This window comes from Anoplopoma fimbria, chromosome 16 (assembly GCF_027596085.1).
Source record: "Anoplopoma fimbria isolate UVic2021 breed Golden Eagle Sablefish chromosome 16, Afim_UVic_2022, whole genome shotgun sequence".
NCBI lineage: Eukaryota > Metazoa > Chordata > Actinopteri > Perciformes > Anoplopomatidae > Anoplopoma > Anoplopoma fimbria.
Genome location: NC_072464.1, coordinates 19745232 through 19764482, shown reverse-complemented (window position 1 = coordinate 19764482; position 19251 = coordinate 19745232). Strand labels below are relative to the sequence as shown.

Genomic DNA, 19251 nt, shown 5'->3' with positions numbered 1-19251 from the left:
CCATCATGTCATAACATCCTTCTTCTCATCCGTCAATATCCAGGTCGTTTCTCTTCTCCCAATGTCTTTTCCATCTCCTCCCCAGTTATTTATATATCCCTCAGTATTGTCCCCGTTTTGTCCAACACATCTCCAACTTATCTTCTTCTCTTATCTCACTCGTAGTTTTTCTTTCCCCAAACCTCCCCCATCTCCTTCTCCTCCTTTACTCATCCGTCCGGCTCCAGCTGACAGGTATCCACTGTGGTTCGTCCTGTGCATTCTGGATGATGGAGCAGAGCTGCATGCAGGCGTGCTGCAAGTCGTCGTTCACCACCGTGGTGTCGAAGAACTGTTTGTATTTGGCCTCCATCAGCCGGGACGCCTCCTCCAGCTCTGCAAAGTCATCCTCCTGCAGGAGAAACATGACGGCTACATTATCACTTCTTTATTTTTCTTTCTGCACTTGCTGCTGTAAAATGTATTATCTGTGTTGTCATGATTTTAAAAAGTCTGAGCTTTTTTATTGTCGGAGCTCTTACTGTGAACGCTCTGTTGACGGAGCAGCTGGTGATGATTCGGGCGCCTCTCCGCGTTTGTCTCAGTCTGTCTGGACTGGGAGCTTTGATGAAGATCACGTAGGGCTTCAATTTCCCAGTCCTCAGCGGCTGGATGCTCTGATGACAAAACCAACATATATAGGATTACCGTGTTAATCCACCGCTAAAAATAGTCCCCAACAAATGCACTATTTCCTCTTGTTTGTTTGAAAAAAAAAAAAAACTACAGCTATTTTTAGGATATTACTGAGTTTTTTTTAAAGAGTAAATTATATATGTATCCGTTTTTAAAAGGTTAACGCCTCCAATCGGAAGCGATGGGCTTTGAGTTTAGAGGAAAGGGGGACCTGCTGTTTTCTTGTTTTTCCCAACTTGAATTTAGTCCAATAATCAAACTATCAATGCGTCAAGGAAATAGTGGATCTTTATTATCAACGACTGAATCCATAATGAAACTCACATGTGGTTCGACATCGATGATGCACATCCGTCCTCGTTTTAGCACCTCATCAATAGCATCAGTGCTAGTCCCATAAAGCTGGCCCTTAAACTCCCCGTACTCCACAAACCTGAACACAAATCATCACACACACATGACAGAGGTACAAATACAGATCAGATACCAGTGCACTTAGAAATAATAATAAAGACAAGTAAAACACAATTAATTTAACCTAAAGGACAATAATCAATCAATCCTAATGATAATTCAGATATATTGTGCATCCAAATCAAATGTATAACTCATGTAAACAGTCAAAGGAAAAGAGAAGAGAAGCCCACCTGTGGTGACAGACCATGTACTCAAACAGCTCTTTAGTGACAAAGTGGTACTCTCTTCCCATCTGCTCCCCTGCTCTGATTGGACGAGTGGTGTCTGGAGGAACAGTTCAACAGACAATCAAGACCGGTTTGTTATTATTTACTTCACATGTTTTTAGTACATTTTTCTTCATGTGGAACTATAGATTATGACTCAGTAAATCCTCTTAAACCTAATAAGAACCATTGACCTCATACTCCTTCCTTTAGTTTGTTCCATTTCCTGTTTTGCCTCTAAGCTTAAGGTTGATATTGCTGATTATAGTAAATTAAAGTCAAATGTTTTGGTCCTCATTGGTTTAAAATGCTTTTTATACAATTATCAAAGGTGTTCAACTAACAGATGAAACTCTGTGACTCTGTCTTTCTGATTAAGAAATATTGTATCAACACACATTTTGAATGTCAACTCAGACAACTTCTGTTATTTTGTCACATTGTTATAAGAAAAAAAGTAAAACACCAACACATTGCGGTCATTCACCATGATGATTATATAATATTTTGGTTTATCAAATTGATTCACTTTAACATGACTGTAGTTGTACTCTTGTTGTTATCATTCATGTGTAAACCAAAACATAATTCTTAGAAAATCTCAAAATGTGTATTGTCTTAAATTCCATGATCTTTAACATATCACATAATAACCCATGTGAAAATTGTGAATAACGAACAATAAGAAAAAACACACAATATTATTGCTTTTATGTCTTTTCTTTCATTGTAGATTTCCACCTGTCACCATGTCACACAGATGTAAAACTGTAAACTTATATTTGTGGAGACACTTTGTATAAATATGTCGGATTTGTGGAGGTCACATACGAGGTACGGGTCCCTGGAAGGTTGAAGGGTTCAGTTTGATGAGTCTTTTCCTCAGTTCATTCACTCCAACTCTTGTAGCACCTGGGCATGGAAAAGGATATTGTAGTAAATATTGTAGAAAAATAAAAAATGAAAGAGGAACATACTGTGAGAGAAAACCGTCTGAGCTTTTAACGAAATTATGAATCAAAACGATAATTTAAAGAATTCTGTCTCACCGATGAGGATGATGAGGCGGTGGTCCTCCTGCGGGGAGCGCTGGTACAAAGTCACCTCCTCATAGGGAGTGGACAGGGCGCTGCTGTTGGGTGAGCAGGTGGTGCAGGACTGTCGTCTCCTCATGAAGGACGTCCTCCTCCAGAGACGGAAACTCTGCCGGAAACCAGCTGGTGAACACAAGTCATTCTTTCACTTATCGTATCTGTGACACAGTTACAGTATTTTTTATGTGTTAAACTGCCGACAACTCCTCAGAATGTGTAAAGTGGAGAAATTGATATACATTTTTGCAGCTTTTTACATCTATACTGTATATACAAAATCATATCTCTATATATAAACAAACTACAAATATATTCCTGGTTAAGGTTCGTTGAATTTGGAAATTCAAGTTTCTTTTTACTTTCTCAATTTTATCCAAGATCAAGTTATTTCCCTAACCTTAACCAGGAGCTGTGAGAAACTAACCATAAAGAACTTTAATAAAGTTTTAGTTGCTACGAATGGATATTATAGGAAATGAATAAAACAAGTTGTCAGCAAACATTTTGCTGAAAGGTTCAAAATTAAGATTTTGCAACATGTCAGGTATGTTCATTAAAATGTTTCAGTAACATCAAATGTGATACGAGCAGCATTATGTTGTTAATTTATTCATTTTAGTTTTTTGTCCATTAACAAACTAAGAAGTGCAAAAAGTATAACCATGCATTCACTCCCTCTGTCACTCCTTTGTGCTTATTTGTGTATAAACTGACAAAACAAACAACTTAATCAAATGTGTCTTACCCAGGTAGATTCCATCAGTAATATCAGAGTCGGCCTTTTCTGGAGGAAGAAAACATTGAAACTGTTCACTCACTTAAACTTTTAAAACAGACAACCATTAATGCATAAATAAACACCTACCAAAATGTATTTCTTCCAGCTCTGTGGAGAAGAGGAAAACAGAAGATGATGATTCATTTCAGTCTATAAAACATACTTATAGTATCATATATTCATCATTGTGTCGGACATGTTTTACCTATTATGTTGCGTTTGTCATCAGAATGTGTTCGATCATTCCCTGGAATATAGAAAAAAAAAGGTACTAATTCAAAGCTTGTTTCCACAAAGTCACAGTCACTCTAACACTGTGTGACAAAAGGTTTGGTAAATGACCAGGTATAATGTGAAGAGAAAAATGTTCCTCCACTGTGATATGTGATATGAAACAGCAGCAAATAATAATACCGTATTTTCCGCACTATAAGGCGCACTTAAAAGCCTTTAATTTTCTCAAAAAACGACAGTGCGCCTTATAATCCGGAGCAATTTATGCCACGAAGGCTGCAATATCATCTATTATCTTTATTTAATGTTTTATTATCTTTATTTAATGTTTCGCGTTTGTCACAGTCGCGGTGCAGTGACGTCACGTCATGATGTTTTCACGGATGTTTATCTGGACGGCTCATCCTCCTGTATACCGGTGTGCCGGATTACCGGCGTTTTTCACGGTACCGGTACCGGTGGACCGACCGGCTCAACCTCCTATAGCTAGCATAGCTAGAGGAGGTTGAGCCGTCTGGGAGCTAGAGGAGGCGTCCCGGTAGAATCCCGGTGACCGGGAAATAGGTTCCGGCGATCACCGCGCATTGCATGCCGGGTAGATTTTTTTTTTTTTTTTTTTTTTTTTTTTTTTTTTTTTTTTTTAAATTCACTAACTTTATTGAGACATTTGTTCATACATATAAAACACAATATATTTATATATATATGTATATATTTAAATTTTCAAGTTCTTATTTTTAAGATCTTAAGTTGATGCCACGAAGGCTGCAATATCATCTATTATCTTTATTTAATGTTTTATTATCTTTATTTAATGTTTCGCGTTTGTCACAGTCGCGGTGCAGTGACGTCACGTAATGATGTTTTCACGGATGTTTATCTGGACGGCTCATCCTCCTGTATACCGGTGTGCCGGATTACCGGCGTTTTTCACGGTACCGGTACCGGTGGACCGACCGGCTCAACCTCCTCTAGCTAGCATAGCTAGAGGAGGTTGAGCCGTCTGGGAGCTAGTGGAGGCGTCCCGGTAGAATCCCGGTGACCGGGAAATAGGTTCCGGCGATCACCGCGCATTGCATGCCGGGTAGATTATTATTTTTTTTTTTTAAATTCACTAACTTTATTGAGACATTTGTTCATACATATAAAACACAATATATTTATATATATATGTATATATTTAAATTTTCAAGTTCTTATTTTTAAGATGTTAAGTTGATGCCACGAAGGCTGCAATATCATCTATTATCTTTATTTAATGTTTTATTATCTTTATTTAATGTTTCGCGTTTGTCACAGTCGCGGTGCAGTGACGTCACGTGATGATGTTTTCACGGATGTTTATCTGGACGGCTCATCCTCCTGTATACCGGTGTGCCGGATTACCGGCGTTTTTCACGGTACCGGTACCGGTGGACCGACCGGCTCAACCTCCTATAGCTAGCATAGCTAGAGGAGGTTGAGCCGTCTGGGAGCTAGTGGAGGCGTCCCGGTAGAATCCCGGTGACCGGGAAATAGGTTCCGGCGATCACCGCGCATTGCATGCCGGGTAGATTTTTTTTTTTTTTTTTTTTTTTTTTTTTTTAAATTCACTAACTTTATTGAGACATTTGTTCATACATATAAAACACAATATATTTATATATATATGTATATATTTAAATTTTCAAGTTCTTATTTTTAAGATGTTAAGTTGATGCCACGAAGGCTGCAATATCATCTATTATCTTTATTTAATGTTTTATTATCTTTATTTAATGTTTCGCGTTTGTCACAGTCGCGGTGCAGTGACGTCACGTGATGATGTTTTCACGGATGTTTATCTGGACGGCTCATCCTCCTGTATACCGGTGTGCCGGATTACCGGCGTTTTTCACGGTACCGGTACCGGTGGACCGACCGGCTCAACCTCCTATAGCTAGCATAGCTAGAGGAGGTTGAGCCGTCTGGGAGCTAGTGGAGGCGTCCCGGTAGAATCCCGGTGACCGGGAAATAGGTTCCGGCGATCACCGCGCATTGCATGCCGGGTAGATTTTTTTTTTTTTTTTTTTTTTTTTTTTAAATTCACTAACTTTATTGAGACATTTGTTCATACATATAAAACACAATATATTTATATATATATGTATATGTTTAAATTTTCAAGTTCTTATTTTTAAGATCTTAAGTTGATGCCACGAAGGCTGCAATATCATCTATTATCTTTATTTAATGTTTTATTATCTTTATTTAATGTTTCGCGTTTGTCGCGGTGCAGTGACGTCACGTCATGATGTTTTCACGGATGTTTATCTGGACGGCTCATCCTCCTGTATACCGGTGTGCCGGATTACCGGCGTTTTTCACGGTACCGGTGGACCGACCGGCTCAACCTCCTATAGCTAGCATAGCTAGAGGAGGTTGAGCCGTCTGGGAGCTAGTGGAGGCGTCCCGGTAGAATCCCGGTGACCGGGAAATAGGTTCCGGCGATCACCGCGCATTGCATGCCGGGTAGATTTTTTTTTTTTTTTAAATTCACTAACTTTATTGAGACATTTGTTCATACATATAAAACACAATATATTTATATATATATGTATATGTTTACATTTTCAAGTTCTTATTTTTAAGATCTTAAGTTGATGCCACGAAGGCTGCAATATCATCTATTATATTTATTTAATGTTTTATTATCTTTATTTAATGTTTCGCGTTTGTCACAGTCGCGGTGCAGTGACGTCACGTCATGATGTTTTCACGGATGTTTATCTGGACGGCTCATCCTCCTGTATACCGGTGTGCCGGATTACCGGCGTTTTTCACGGTACCGGTGGACCGACCGGCTCAACCTCCTATAGCTAGCATAGCTAGAGGAGGTTCAACCTCCTATAGCTAGCATAGCTAGAGGAGGTTGAGCCGTCTGGGAGCTAGTGGAGGCGTCCCGGTAGAATCCCGGTGACCGGGAAATAGGTTCCGGCGATCACCGCGCATTGCATGCCGGGTAGATTTATTTATTTATTTTTTTTAAATTCACTAACTTTATTGAGACATTTGTTCATACATATAAAACACAATATATTTATATATATATGTATATATTTAAATTTTCAAGTTCTTATTTTTAAGATGTTAAGTTGATGCCACGAAGGCTGCAATATCATCTATTATCTTTATTTAATGTTTTATTATCTTTATTTAATGTTTCGTTTGTCACAGTCGCGGTGCAGTGACGTAATGATGTTTTCACGGATGTTTATCTGGACGGCTCATCCTCCTGTATACCGGTGTGCCGGATTACCGGCGTTTTTCACGGTACCGGTACCGGTGGACCGACCGGCTCAACCTCCTCTAGCTAGCATAGCTAGAGGAGGTTGAGCCGTCTGGGAGCTAGTGGAGGCGTCCCGGTAGAATCCCGGTGACCGGGAAATAGGTTCCGGCGATCACCGCGCATTGCATGCCGGGTAGATTTTTTTTTTTTTTTTTTTTTATTTAAATTCACTAACTTTATTGAGACATTTGTTCATACATATAAAACACAATATATTTATATATATATGTATATATTTAAATTTTCAAGTTCTTATTTTTAAGATGTTAAGTTGATGCCACAAAGTCTGCAATATCATCTATTATCTTTATTTAATGTTTTATTATCTTTATTTAATGTTTCGCGTTTGTCACAGTCGCGGTGCAGTGACGTCACGTCATGATGTTTTCACGGATGTTTATCTGGACGGCTCATCCTCCTGTATACCGGTGTGCCGGATTACCGGCGTTTTTCACGGTACCGGTACCGGTGGACCGACCGGCTCAACCTCCTATAGCTAGCATAGCTAGAGGAGGTGGAGCCGTCTGGGAGCTAGAGGAGGCGTCCCGGTAGAATCCCGGTGACCGGGAAATAGGTTCCGGCGATCACCGCGCATTGCATGCCGGGTAGATTTTTTTTTTTTTTTTTTTTTTTAAATTCACTAACTTTATTGAGACATTTGTTCATACATATAAAACACAATATATTTATATATATATGTATATATTTAAATTTTCAAGTTCTTATTTTTAAGATGTTAAGTTGATGCCACGAAGGCTGCAATATCATCTATTATCTTTATTTAATGTTTTATTATCTTTATTTAATGTTTCGTTTGTCACAGTCGCGGTGCAGTGACGTAATGATGTTTTCACGGATGTTTATCTGGACGGCTCATCCTCCTGTATACCGGTGTGCCGGATTACCGGCGTTTTTCACGGTACCGGTACCGGTGGACCGACCGGCTCAACCTCCTCTAGCTAGCATAGCTAGAGGAGGTTGAGCCGTCTGGGAGCTAGTGGAGGCGTCCCGGTAGAATCCCGGTGACCGGGAAATAGGTTCCGGCGATCACCGCGCATTGCATGCCGGGTAGATTTTTTTTTTTTTTTTTTTTTTTTTTTTTTTTTTTTTTAAATTCACTAACTTTATTGAGACATTTGTTCATACATATAAAACACAATATATTTATATATATATGTATATATTTAAATTTTCAAGTTCTTATTTTTAAGATCTTAAGTTGATGCCACGAAGGCTGCAATATCATCTATTATCTTTATTTAATGTTTCGCGTTTGTCACAGTCGCGGTGCAGTGACGTCACGTCATGATGTTTTCACGGATGTTTATCTGGACGGCTCATCCTCCTGTATACCGGTGTGCCGGATTACCGGCGTTTTTCACGGTACCGGTACCGGTGGACCGACCGGCTCAACCTCCTATAGCTAGCATAGCTAGAGGAGGTTGAGCCGTCTGGGAGCTAGTGGAGGCGTCCCGGTAGAATCCCGGTGACCGGGAAATAGGTTCCGGCGATCACCGCGCATTGCATGCCGGGTAGATTATTTTTTTTTTTTTTTTTTTTTTAATTCACTAACTTTATTGAGACATTTGTTCATACATATAAAACACAATATATTTATATATATATGTATATATTTAAATTTTCAAGTTCTTATTTTTAAGATGTTAAGTTGATGCCACGAAGGCTGCAATATCATCTATTATCTTTATTTAATGTTTTATTATCTTTATTTAATGTTTCGCGTTTGTCACAGTCGCGGTGCAGTGACGTCACGTCATGATGTTTTCACGGATGTTTATCTGGACGGCTCATCCTCCTGTATACCGGTGTGCCGGATTACCGGCGTTTTTCACGGTACCGGTACCGGTGGACCGACCGGCTCGGTTGAGCCGTCTGGGAGCTAGAGGAGGCGTCCCGGTAGAATCCCGGTGACCGGGAAATAGGTTCCGGCGATCACCACGCATTGCATGCCGGGTAGATTTTTTTTTTTTTTTTTTTTTTTAAATTCATTTACTTTATTGAGACATTTGTTCATACATATAAAACACAATATATTTATATATATATGTATATATTTAAATTTTCAAGTTCTTATTTTTAAGATCTTAAGTTGATGCGGATTAATTCTGGTTGTGCTTGTACCAACATGGCTCCTCAAGAGACACGTTTACGACGCGGACTGAACAAAAAAAAAAATCTACCCGGCATGCAATGCGCGGTGATCGCCGGTGAACGAAACTATTTCCATCCGGGTGCTCCGGTCACCGGGATTCTACCGGGACGGCTCCTGTAGCTCCCGGACGGCTCAACCTCCTCTAGCTCTGCTAGCTAGAGGAGGTTGAGCCGGCCGGTCCACCGGTACACCGGCACACCGGTATACAGGAGGATGAGCCGGCTCCTCTAGTTCCCTCTAGCTCCCGTTCAAACTCAAGGCTATCAGTCACGCAGGAGAACATGGGAATAGAGCAGCTGCGGGAGAATTCAACGTTAACGAATCAATGGTACGGAAGTGGAGGAAGTTTGACTGACTGACTGTTTTGTTTCGCTTAATGCGCCTTATAGTCCGGTGCGCCTTATATATGAAAAAAGATCGAAAATAGACCATTCATTGACAGTGCGCCTTATAATCCAGTGCGCCCTATAGTGCGGAAAATACGGTAATCATAATATTAAGGACTTCACATTCTTTTATCATATTATTAACTTGTGAGGCAAAGTGATGAAAATGTATTATAGCAAAGACAAGTTTAAACAAACTACCATAAACTATAACAAACTTAATGTCACCTCATTTCTATGCATGGCATGAACAGAAATTATGGTGTGTGTGAGGTGTACTAATGATAATGACCCCTCACATATTAGGGTTAAATATTAAGCAAGTACAGCTCGGACCAAGTACGAATTGATTTATGTCTGTGTAAAAAAAAATAAAAAAAATAACTGAGTGAAGAAAATGAATTTCCCCTCCATTGACTAAAAAATATTAACCAAGCTTTAACACTTGCACAGTCATAGATACAGCTCCTTGTCTTATCATTCACACCACATCCTCAAAATCATCACAAACCTACTGAAGTCAAATGAACAGATGCTAAATTATTGGTACAAATGTTTAAATGAAAAACTGACACAATGAGTGAACAATACGCTGTCTCACCCACCGTTATTGTCCATAGTCACTAAGGAGAAACGGAAAAGAAACTTTGTCAAAAGTGATTCTTGTTGTTTTTAAGTCACATTCACAACATGTAAAGAGCATATATTGAAATTAGCACCAGTGTACTACATTTATTTTATTGTGGTCTTGATTTTTATTGTTTCTGAGTGATTTTAAAGTCTGTATGTGCTTTTAATGCTAGTGCTTCTGTGTTGCATGTTTAAACTAGTGTTTAACAATGCAGCACAATGTATTTTGTAGTGCGTGTATCTATTAATGTAAATATTGTTTTGCATGTCTTGTGTTATGTGATTTTTTGCTGCATGTTTTAATCGGTACCTGATAATATAACTAATATAAAAGTGTACTCTATATGTTCATATTAACTTTCTCTTTATAAACAATTTCAATAACTTTTTAATCTTGTTTATCTTATATACTTAGTATAATTATGTTATTAAATATTCTATACAGCAGGACAACTTTGTTACGTCTGCCCAGGGATCATAGATGCAAAACACTGCAGCATTTACAGTTAAATAATCCAACCCTAACTCAGATACTACTGCTGCACAGTGATGCAGATCAAAATGCAAATCAAAAATATAGAAAAAATATTAGAGATAATACTGATGAGTGCTTACAGGGTTTGATGCAGGTATGACCCTGTAACGGCTGACACCACCACTGTTCCCTCTGTTTACTGCAGAGAGAGATGATAAATGATACATTTGAAGTGCAGCTACACACACATAAGTTTTCATAATAGAACTCAATGTTTAGCTGCTTCATACTAGCTCTAACTAAAGCTGCAACAATTTATTGAATCATCTATTAGTCAGTTGAAGATCCTTCAACAACTTTGACAATGTTTTAATACATCAAAACAGAGAAACGGTGTATCAATATTTAACACTCAGCACAAATATGCTAATTATGATTTATGCGTTCATTTCTTAATGATTGTAGTATTAACATTTCCTGGACAGACACATAAGTCTTAAAAACGCAGAAAAGTAAAAGTACATCAAAATTCTACTAAAGTACGTTACTCCTTCCCTGCTGTTATGCACATATTTTGTGTGTACCTTTTATTGCAAATACTAGTTAGTATAGTATAGTTTAGTTTCCTTTCCATTCTTCTTTTAGTACTACGTTTATATACATAGTTCTTTTTTGTCATTTCATTCAATTCAAATTTTTAATATTCAAATGTCGGTTCACATATTTTTGTGTGTTGTATGGAGGGAGTTACAACTGCATTTCATTTTACGTCATTGACATCAAAGCTGAACCTTGAAAAGCACATTTCAGAAATCTCAGTTTGTATAGTAAATGGTATTTGTATTAAATCTGTTAAAAGATGCTTAAAAATTAGTATGGCCCTTTAAGATTTGTTGTTAATGATGAAACGGATGCAAGGTTCATATTCAGGATTTGTGAGGCGTCACCTCTTCAGCATGCTGGCAGAGGGAATCAGACCAGCGCAGGACGCAGAGCAGGGCAGCTTCCTGGCCTGCCACCAGCGTCCGTCCGACTGGTCCACCACCTCCAACAGGTCTCCTCTGCTGAACGCCATCCCTGCATCAGGACAGGGGATGGAGGAGTCCTGCATGGGGGAGTAGTCCACCAATGCCCTCATATACACCTGACAGACACAGAGAAAGGGATTAAAATAAATCTTCCAAATTTAAATATCCTCGCACAGGTCTTGTCAATATAGATGTTTATGAGTTGTTAGCTGTTCATCAAAGAGACATTACCGATCCAAACTTCTCCCATGGTTTTCATTTAAATACAAGTTTGAGGCCCAAAGAGGGGAAATTATTTAATGTCTCATAATGTCACATAGACTCACGGATGTCATACTGCACAACCAGTACTACTACTGCATGTAGCTGATAATACTTATTTACTTTTACAGCTGCTACTTTTACTGCATGACGCTGATAATACTTATGTTCTCCCACTCAAGTAGGATTTTCAATGCAGAACTTGAAAATAATTATTTATGTATTTGTACTTTTAGTAAAGGTGAGTATTTCCACCACTGGTGTTGAGACAAAATCCACCATCTGAGGATGCTGTGGATGTTTCTTACCGACTTCTGTATGCTGATGCTCTGAGCTTTATCAGGAATGACTTTGAACAGGATGGTTCCCTGGGAATTGATCTGAAAATAGAAAAAATACTAGTAAATAACTCATAAATTATTTTTATAATTAGATGATGATCACAAGTATTAGCACCTGCAGTCACAAAACCACACAGGAGCTATTCCTTATCCAAATGTTTATCTATTTAATGTTTAATATTGTGCATAAATAGTTTTGTTGTCATCAGTAGAAATTAAAATTAAAAAAATCTACATTTGTCATCTACTGCCTTTATTTTGTGATAGGAATGTTAGTTATTTATTTTCCCCACAGGTGTCCTACCAATATCTGGATGACCTGTTCCGGCTCCAGACCCACCACAGGGTGTCCGTTTACCTCAACTAACAGATCACCAGGTTGGAGGAGTCCTGTGACAAATACAAACCATGATATTGCACATTCTGACCATGTTTAATACATTATTATATCTCTGGTATTGTACCTTATATTTAACACATATTTATCTCACCGCTGCGGTCGGCCAGTCCTCCATGAATCACCCTGGCGATGTAGATCTCTCCCGTCTTCTCGTCCCTCCTTATCGTCGCCCCCTGACATACAGACATTTATTCTAAATTTATCAACCTTCAATAGCTAGAGAATCAGTAACTAAAAGCTTTTAATATAGCTCTTTATAAATAAAGACGAGTATAATTGGGGAAGGATACGAATGGAGGATGGGATGAAAGCAACGGATGACTGAACCTCTTAAAGCATGAGCTGATGCATGGAAATGGGTTGGTTATATAGAGTCTTTGGATTATGCCAATTCAATTTATCAAACAATTTCACTGTGTAGTATTAGTTATTTTACTTAAGTAAAGGATCTGAAAACATCTTCCACCACTGGCAGAGATATAGTAGGATGTAAGCATTAAGAGACCAAAACTAAAAGTCTACAGTCATGCTGTGACGTGCTGAATATAGGAGCTAAATGCTAACATCAGCATGCTTACATGTTGATGTTTAAGAGTTATAAAAACCTTCTCATGCTGCCTTTAAAAAACGAGACTGATTAAGCATTGCCATCCTAACGATTCACGATAGACGGTTCAGAATCGAAGCAGCAGAACCAGAGATTATCAGACTTCACACAGCTCCCTCTGGAGACACTTTTCAGTTCTACTACTTTAAAAGACATGTGCAGTAGAACTCCCCCAACACCTCGTAACACACTGATGTGTGGAGTTCAACTTTGTAATTCTGCAGATGACACCCAAATTTAACTTTCTCTGTCACGAAGCAACTACTGTCACGTTGATTTGTGCATTACATCATATTATAAGGAAGGCTAAGACTAACATATGGTCTGACATGAGCAACTGCGATGATTACAAGACAATGACGGTGGTCACAGTTTTAGGTATAGATGGATGGAATACAAGATGTCATTTTTTTTTGTACCTTCAAATATTTTCCCTCTTCAAGTGATAAATCCAGAGATGAAAAAACTGTCTCTCAAAAGTGTTTGTTGTTCGACTCAGTCTGTTTATGGTATATGGTTTAACTTTGTTCCTTAAACTAATAGTTGGGATCCAAATTCTGATGTAGATTTACATTGAAAAGAAGAAGTAGAGATATTTTAACGAGTTTCAGAGTCTATTTCCAACACAACAGCAGACAAGGAGAGGAGACGGCTTGTTTTCGGGCCTACTTATTCTTTTTCTTCTTCTTGGTTGTCAAGCAGCCTGTACTGTTACAGTCTTGTTGGTGCTCCAGAGCCGCTCTAGAGACTGCTCCATTGTTGAGCCTCACCTGCCCGTTACTACCACTACCACCTGCCCTGTGGGTGGTACCAAAGGTCACCACCGTCCTCTTGGAGCCTCCATTAATTCCTTTTGAACTCCTCAATGTTTCAAAGACGTCTGCACAGGAACTGACAGACGTGGATGAAGAAGAGGAAGAGCAAGAGAAAGAAGGGGAGGACGAGAGGTGTCGTGGGTAAGGTGTGGGAGGTTTGCGGACCTCTTTTGGAGACATTGAGGAGACCCTTGGAGGAGGTGGTGGAGGAGTGTTCCGTCTGGGCCTGCGTGTAGATAACATTTCTGTGTTTTTGCTGGCCACAATGAGCCCTTGGAGCTTGCCGACCACCTCAGCCAGCAGGTTGAGCGCCTGGGCGTTCTCTTCCACGCTGCCAGTGATCATATCTGTCGCCGCCACCATCTTCTGGCCAAGATGGCGGACGTTTTGAGTGCCGTGCTCAATGCTAGTGGCCACAGTCTGGACGGTGGACCTGAGTTCATCCATGCTGCACTGTTTGGTGAGCTCAGGTTGATGACGGTGTTTTGGTTGCTCCTGTTCGTTTCGTGTCTGTTGTGGTTGCCTTTGGCGTCCATTGTGACGAGAAGCAGTAGAGTAGTGGGTCATTGAGGGGCAACTAAGAGGCTCTTCTTGTTTGTTATGAAATCCAGTTTGACACACGTGTTGCCTGCCAGGGGTGGGGAGAGTGCAAACCCCCTGCTGCCGAGTGGAGCGATGAGGTGCAGGACTAGAAGGTGCTGTGTGGGCTCTAAGTGGGTTCATCCCAGTACAAGAGGGGCTCCTTCCAGGTGTAGGGATGTTCCTCGAGTGTCCCCCTGTAGCCCCCTTTTTGTAAAAGATGGGCGAGTTGGGAAGGCTCAGACTGTAAACTGGGACTGGAGGAGGAGGGTAGGCGTAGTCATCGCTGCTTCCTCCCGTAGAGGCATCTTCTCTCTCGTTGTAATTGGGTTTCTCTGAAAATGGACCTCCATGTTGGGAGGCGGATGAAGACAAGAAAGAAAGCAGCAACAGAAATGTGAAATATACATTGTTGAAAGAGAACAGCAGTGCAAGAACAAGTAAAAAGGGAGCCAAAGGATGGTAAGATGAAAAAGACGGACGATGATTTGATGATGATTGATGAACGGTGAAGATCATAAGTATATCTTTGAGTTGAAGGATACACAAAGGATGAACTAAAAGAGTAACTGGTATTCGCCTTTCAACACATTTTCTGGATGAACCAAAGATGGTCTTTTGGACAAAGGAATGTGCAAATGCAGAGATGGATGAATGAATGAATGGATGAACCAAAGATGTTTGGTATTAGTGAAAATATTGGGTCTGTATTTATCAAGCATCATCAGAGGAAATCAGTCCTTATCTGGTGATATTTAGGAGAGCTCCACAGGCGTCCTAACCTGTTGGGAGCTGCCAGGAGACACTCAGGTAGTATCACTATGAGCTTAATAAAAGAGACAAATATTGTAACGATGTTTTGATGAGCCGTTTGCAGGATGCAAAGGACAGCATGCTCTCCACAAAAACTGAGCTCCTCTTAACCACACAGAGATAATTGTTTTGCAAATAAAACCTTAATAGCTTAGTCACCTATTATATTTTTATATGCACAATAGCCGACACATAAAAATGTTGTTCCTCGTTTTGATGACGGATGGAAAAAGAATGAGTGAATCCAAAAATGGACGGATGGTTGATAATTGCATTGATTGACAGTCCTCCTCCTCTTACCAGAGCAGGAGGCCGGGCTAAAGACAGAAGGAACTGATTGGTTGAGCCCTTTCTTCCAAAGCTCTGCAGTTTGTGGACACAAACGGCAGCTTCCCGTTGACTCGTAGTGGGGGAGAAAAGGATGTGACTGCCCTCCCCTGGGGAGGGGCAAAGGCCCGGCTTCACTTTCAGTTGCTCTGAGCTCCTCCCCCGAAAACGCCCTCCTTGCAGGGACAAGACGGTCCAGCGTGAGGCGACGGAGGCTGCTCCAACGACTACGAATCCCTTGTACTCCATCACCTACACTTCCTCTGCGCTCTTGTCCATTCTTGGTGAACAAAAGATAATGAAAAATCTCTTCTCATAGCTTGAAATTCAACTTTTTATCTGTGAGCCAGATCTATAACTCTATCAACCCTCTTTATATTTCTGAATCTTTCAAACTAATTGAAAATAAATATACTTTTTTTTAGACTTTGTGGTAACTGCACCAGTTACATCTCACTTTCCTACAAACCAAAACATCAAAACAATGTACCACTACTAAGATACTATGATCACACTCCTCATAGGGTCTTTATTTATTTTACAAGCAGATCTTTATGAAACTAGAGTAAAAAACTACAAATGGAAATTTAAAAAAAGGTAATGTCTCACCAGTGGCTGGTTGTTCTTCACCAGACAAACGATCCTCATGGCCTCTTCGTTCTCGGGCATCTCATCAGGCAGAGACGGTAAAACAGGTCCATAGTCTGACTGGGCTACACTGTCGTGAGATGATAGGAGGGCCTGAGGGACAGGTGACAGGTGTTATAACAGAACACCGAGTACAAGTTCTGCAAGAGGTGGTACATGAGCAATACACACCTGGATGTGTGGTGAGCTGAGGAGACTGTAAAGTTCTCTGGCTTCAGATGAGGGATGGTGGACCATCTGTATTGTAGCCATGATCTGATGGACAGACAGAGAGATGGACAGACAAACAGACAGATAGTTAGACATAAAGATGCTAAGACTACAGAAGACATCAAATCAGATGTAATCTGTAAGGCCTCAATTTTCTTCAAATGAATAAGATCAAGAAGATCAGTTCAAAATTTGAATTGTGTTGGGTATGAACAAGGACATGTTCCTACTAATGTCAAGGAAGTGCAGATTTTTGGGGCTTTTTTTTCATTTTTCTTGGGAAAGCCCGGTATAACCTTGTTAAGAAAAGTACTATATAATTAAAGTTCATGATTGTGGTTCTGATTTTTATCATACATGCATAATTTCTGAAGACACATTTGCCGCATTGCCCTTCATTCTGTTATCCTAGTATGTACAAGATACATACTTATACTTATCTAGGTGTGTGTGTGTGTGTGTGTGTGTGTGTGTGTGTGTGTGTGTGTGTGTGTGTGTGTGTGTGTGTGTGTGTGTGTTCTGCATGAACCTCATGTGAGAGTCCTGAGGCATAAGGCAGAAGGGGTCTTGGGGAGGCCCTCTCGAACTCCAACAGGCACTCATAAATCTGGAGCAACAAAAACAGGAATTGAAGTCATTGTTTAACACGTCCATGGTTTGTTTGTGTTTCAGTGCACGGTTCGTTGAGTCATGTCATACCTTCAGCAGAGCGTGCAGCCACGGTGCACTCAGCAGTTCATGCAGAACCTGGGCACCAAAAATGTTTCTGCTGACCGCGTGACTGATGTCCTCCACCACACAGGACAGCACCTCACTGACATCTGCAAAATACACACAAACACAAAAACAACATATACAAGAGTATTTAAAGGAGTTACAATTAGCACAACTCTCAGAAACCTTCTACAGCAGTTAAAATGGTATACATCCACATTAATGCAGCAGTAATATCAATCCAAAATGGTAAAATACTGACAAGGAACATTTACTGCACAATAAGTACTTTTACTTTCTATGTATTAAGCACATTTAGCTGGTAATACTTACATACCTTAACTTTTGTAAGGTGTTGAATGTCTACTATTATTTTAAGTGGAGTAATTTAACATTGTTGTAATTGTACTGATACTTAAGCAAAGGATCTGAATACTTCTTCCACCACTGTTTATGTCATGCATAATTTCAGATGAACAGCGTGACACTACTCAGTTAAGGGGAGCAATTCATGTATTATAAATATATGAATATCAAGTATGATAATCGCTGCCACCAAAAAGTGAAAGAACAACGCCTCTGAAGTCTCGCCATTTTGATTCAGATGCATTACACCAGTCAACAACAAACTAAATTTTATTTTAACATTCAGTGATATCACGGCAGATGCTTGGGGCTGAAAGTTTCTCCTAAGTAAAGGGTGAAAAACAGACATGTTTGGGCCAGACAGGATTAACTGACACTGAGGAGCCATGACCCCACAGAGGGACACTAATACCATCTGAATTAGGTTTTAGATTTAACCCACCCCTTTAGACTCAAGTTCAGGATTAAAACTGAATTCAAGTCAGACAATAAACAACGAATGCAATAAATGAAGGTCAGACACACAGCGTGTGTGTGTGTGTGTGTGTGTGTGTGTGTGTGTGTGTGTGTCCGTTTCTCACCGTCCTCCATTGCTGATCTCATGGTAATTGTCCAGTCTCACCGCAAGGAAAATAAGGTTTTACTGGAAAGAAGGAAAAAAAACTATTAATGTGAATCATACTCTGATTTAATCACCAGTGTCATTACTTAAAAAAATTAACAGTTGACATGAATAAAAAAACTTTTATTAATTGATGTCAATGTCTTTAGTTACTATTTTTTTTTAAATAACTGCAAATATGTTCATTTGAAAATCGGAGATGCTGTTACAATCAAGAACTTACTTTGCATCTAAGCTACACTTCTGATACGACGCCATCACTATTACCTTTGTTTTGTCTTTCAGAAATGAATGTGAAATAAGAAAATCTTGCTTTTCCATTCCACCATTTCCTTTCTATTGTTTGCTTCACAAACAGGTTTGTTATTCTATTAGGCTCAGTTGTGTTGTTTGTCTCATTTCGGTTAATACACACTGACAATAAGGGGCCCTTTCACACCATGCCCGTTTGGTCCAGATTTTTCAGGTTGATTAAAACAAAAATTACAAGTGTGAAACCCAAACCATGGTCCGGACCAAACCGCTGAAACTTGGTCCGAGAAAAGAGCCGGTCTCAGTCTGGATCAAACTAAACTTTTTTTTTTTTAAATTCATCAGAACCGTAAAAAAAAAGAAAGAAATCACAAAACAACAAAACAAAATGAGCATTGGTAGCACATGGAGATCAAATGTTTAACTGATATTTGATCCAACAGCTAAAAATGTTCACCTTAAGAAGTTGCTGTTTGTAATACATTACAAGCTTATTTCCACTTTCAGAAGTTACAGAGAAAGTCTAAAATTCTCTTTGTTTTAACTCCGTTTTTGGTCTCTACCAACTCTTGAGGGAAATATCTGTCTTTTTAGCTGCTAAATGCACCACTAAGTTCACCAGCTAGTCTAACTGTGTCTGTCTGCTGTTTGCCTCTGAGCATATAGAGTATGGTGAGTTTATCAGAGTTTTTTAATGGAAACACTGAGACTAAAAATGTGCCACAAAACTAGAAGCAAAAAGAGTCCAAAAATGTCACATGACACATCATAATTTGATCCATTGTTAACATAAGCTTGAGAAGTTATTGGTTGTTTTAGTGTCTTTCTACATG

At 39.5% G+C, this 19251-nt stretch overlaps 1 protein-coding gene across 1 annotated transcript; it reads right to left on the bottom strand.

The window, feature by feature from the left end:
- Nucleotides 1-205: 205 nt before the first annotated feature.
- Nucleotides 206-18135, bottom strand: LOC129104977 (MAGUK p55 subfamily member 4-like). The gene is made up of 18 exons (XM_054615838.1): nucleotides 18126-18135; nucleotides 17164-17285; nucleotides 16994-17071; nucleotides 16426-16509; nucleotides 16216-16347; nucleotides 12557-12638; nucleotides 12370-12455; nucleotides 12033-12104; nucleotides 11383-11579; nucleotides 10576-10634; nucleotides 9936-9953; nucleotides 3198-3236; nucleotides 2408-2575; nucleotides 2190-2270; nucleotides 1323-1416; nucleotides 1000-1108; nucleotides 522-656; nucleotides 206-391 (listed from the first exon to the last, which is right to left on the bottom strand). Exons 1-18 carry the CDS (start codon nucleotides 18133-18135, stop codon nucleotides 206-208), a joined length of 1752 nt encoding a protein of 583 aa, XP_054471813.1.
- Between the last annotated feature and the right edge of the window lie 1116 nt (nucleotides 18136-19251).